Genomic DNA, 2,651 nt, shown 5'->3' on the forward strand with positions numbered 1-2,651 from the left:
CTGTAACTAACAGTCCAACAGTGCCACTCAGCAATTGACAGCAATCTTTGTATGTAGGCTATTAAGTCTAAGAAAGGCAAAATGTTACGCCAGAATTGGGTACCCGGTAATGTTCGTTGACTGCTGTGGCTCAAGCCTTTTTTTCTTTCACTGTTCCATTGGCTGGCTCCATTGGCTGGCTCCTGATATTGCATAATAGTGACCTGGGGTCACAGAATTCAATATGGGTCCAATGGTTTAAATGTTATCACATGAGATTCAACCACTGGTCTGGTCAAATCTAATCATTCAGTGCAAAATAACATCAGACAGGTTTAGGATTCCTCGCTACCGGAAAAATGCACACAAACCACATGTTCATTCTGAAAGGTGCATCATGCCTCCTTTTCTGCTCTCTATATGCAATTCATCACCAAATGCTGGTCATTTACATGTTGCCTCCTATAGAGTCAGTGTGGACACATCACATAACACAACAACAAAAGAGACCACCACTGTGGTTGCAAACAGCAACGTTGCCATATGGCTGTAACTATTAAGTTGCAGGAATCCGTGGCAGGCCAAATTCATCCACCAGAACGCCATCCTTGTCGGTGGTCACGTCACTGGGCAAGTCCTCTGGGACGGAGGGCGACGAAGAGGCCTCATCCAGGTAGGAGCTGTCGTCATCCAGCAGCAGCTCATCACCCAAGGCATCGAGCTCCGCTTCCAGGTCCTCTTCATCTATGTCAGGCGTGCCATAGCTTCTGCTCAGTGCCTCCTGCACCTCGTTGGCATCTTCCATCATTTCTTCCAGCTGGTCCTGAAGATCCTCGATCTGGTCGATGTTCACTTGCCTGTACGCTTGCTTCATTTCCCTGGCACCCGTCTTCATGGCGTCAACTGTGGTTTTAGTGTCTTTGAGAGTCTGGATCGTGTAGTTTGCTTGTTCCATGTTAAATGACTGCTGCATGAGGTTGTCTCTCTGGCCCTCATACATTCTCTTCTGCTTCAGAACTCTCAGTGCCTTCTGCTTCACCGTGTTGTTCGAAGGCCCGTCTTTCATTGTTTTCAGCTGATTCTTGTACTTCACCAGCTCAGCATCTAGTCTGGCAATTTTCTTGTCAATGGACTCGGCTCGAGAGTCCACGTTTCCTATGCAGTCTGTGAGGGTGGGTGGTGCATTCTTGGTTTTTGTGGTCGAGGTTCGGCCAAACATACGATTCATTTTTTATGAGAATGCTGGTGGTTACAGAAAACCAAATAATGTAGATTCTTAGCTGTCTCTAAACACTTAGAAATACACCCAGACAGATGTCAGCACAGCCACGTGGTTTACACTATGTGCTCCATGCCTCCATGAGACATTCTGCTTATTAATACTCTTGGTTCACCGATGCATGTCATATAGCCTCTTAGCCAATCACAATGTGACGTTGGAACTGGCTGACATCACCTGCTCTGCACCTAACGTGCATTTCTTTACCGCATGGCACAGCCATCTAGAACAGTGTTTATCATGTCATTTTGCCCAAATTTGGAGATCCGCACATCATCAATATCTATATTTATAAATGTGTGAAATCTGTGTGTGTGTGTGTGTGTGTGTGTGTGTGTGTGTGTGTGTGTGTGTGTGTGTGTGTGTGTGTGTGTGTGTGTGTGTGTGTGCGCGTGTGTGTGCGCGTGTGTGCGTGTGTCTGACCGATTGGTTTCAGACTTGGTGTGTGTATTGCCGAGGGCGCAATAGTGTGCAGAGCCCGGTGACAACTCTGTCGGATTGGTGGTTGTCCAGAACCGCTTATCTGAACGAAATGCCGGTATGGGCATACATACATACTGTATACTGTATATGGGCATACATACATACACATGCCCATATGTGGGCATATATAGAATTACGGTTGTCCAGACCGATATGCCCATATATGGCATAGGAGGAATGCAAGTTGCATTCCCAACTTGCATTGTTCCTGATCACAGAGGACCTGAGGGAATGATGTGCCGAGGGGGAAGTCAGTATCACCCATTGTCCAGAAGCAAAATCAACACACACACACACACACACACACACACACACACACACACACACACACACACACACACACACACACACACACACACACACACACACACACACACACACACACACACACACACACTTATATAAAAATATTGACAGACAGAAAAGGTCCTGCTATTACATCATGCATGCACTGTGTTAAAAAGTTTCTGAGACCAAGGCAATAGAAACTATATATAGTTTGACCACGGCCCAGCCATCTGATCACGGCAGCCTATCGGTTGCCTTGTTAAGTGGTCAGATGGGTGTGCCGCAAGCAAACGCTTTTGAGATTTGAATGTCCGGACGTGCCGATCTCTGCATTCATCTAGGAATGAACAGATAAGGCACATTAGTTTTAGGACTCAACAGTAGCAGCATACTTTGAAATTGACATGTATTATTGTAAGATTGGTGAAAAGGAATGGAATTCAAATCTCTGATGTCTAAACTTACCTTAGTCTCCCCCTCCCTACTTCCCTCAGTGTTCGGGCCAAAAGATTTCCTCCGGGGACACGGATGAATTACAAGGACTTACAAGAATTACAAGGACATGATGAATTTAGGATTAATTAATGCTTCAATAATGTATTAGTTAAACATTAATTAAGCG

General features: G+C 45.5%; 1 protein-coding gene across 1 annotated transcript; it reads right to left on the reverse strand.

Moving 5' to 3' along the window:
- Positions 1-535: 535 nt before the first annotated feature.
- Positions 536-1,207, reverse strand: LOC308089873 (charged multivesicular body protein 5-like; the record flags this gene model as incomplete). The annotated part of the gene is made up of 1 exon (XM_080434822.1): positions 536-1,207. One exon carries the CDS (start codon positions 1,205-1,207, stop codon positions 536-538), a length of 672 nt encoding a protein of 223 aa, XP_080290948.1.
- Between the last annotated feature and the right edge of the window lie 1,444 nt (positions 1,208-2,651).

The sequence above is a fragment of the Gymnoscopelus braueri genome (assembly GCF_963280865.1).
Source record: "Gymnoscopelus braueri genome assembly, chromosome: 8".
Lineage (NCBI taxonomy): Eukaryota > Metazoa > Chordata > Actinopteri > Myctophiformes > Myctophidae > Gymnoscopelus > Gymnoscopelus braueri.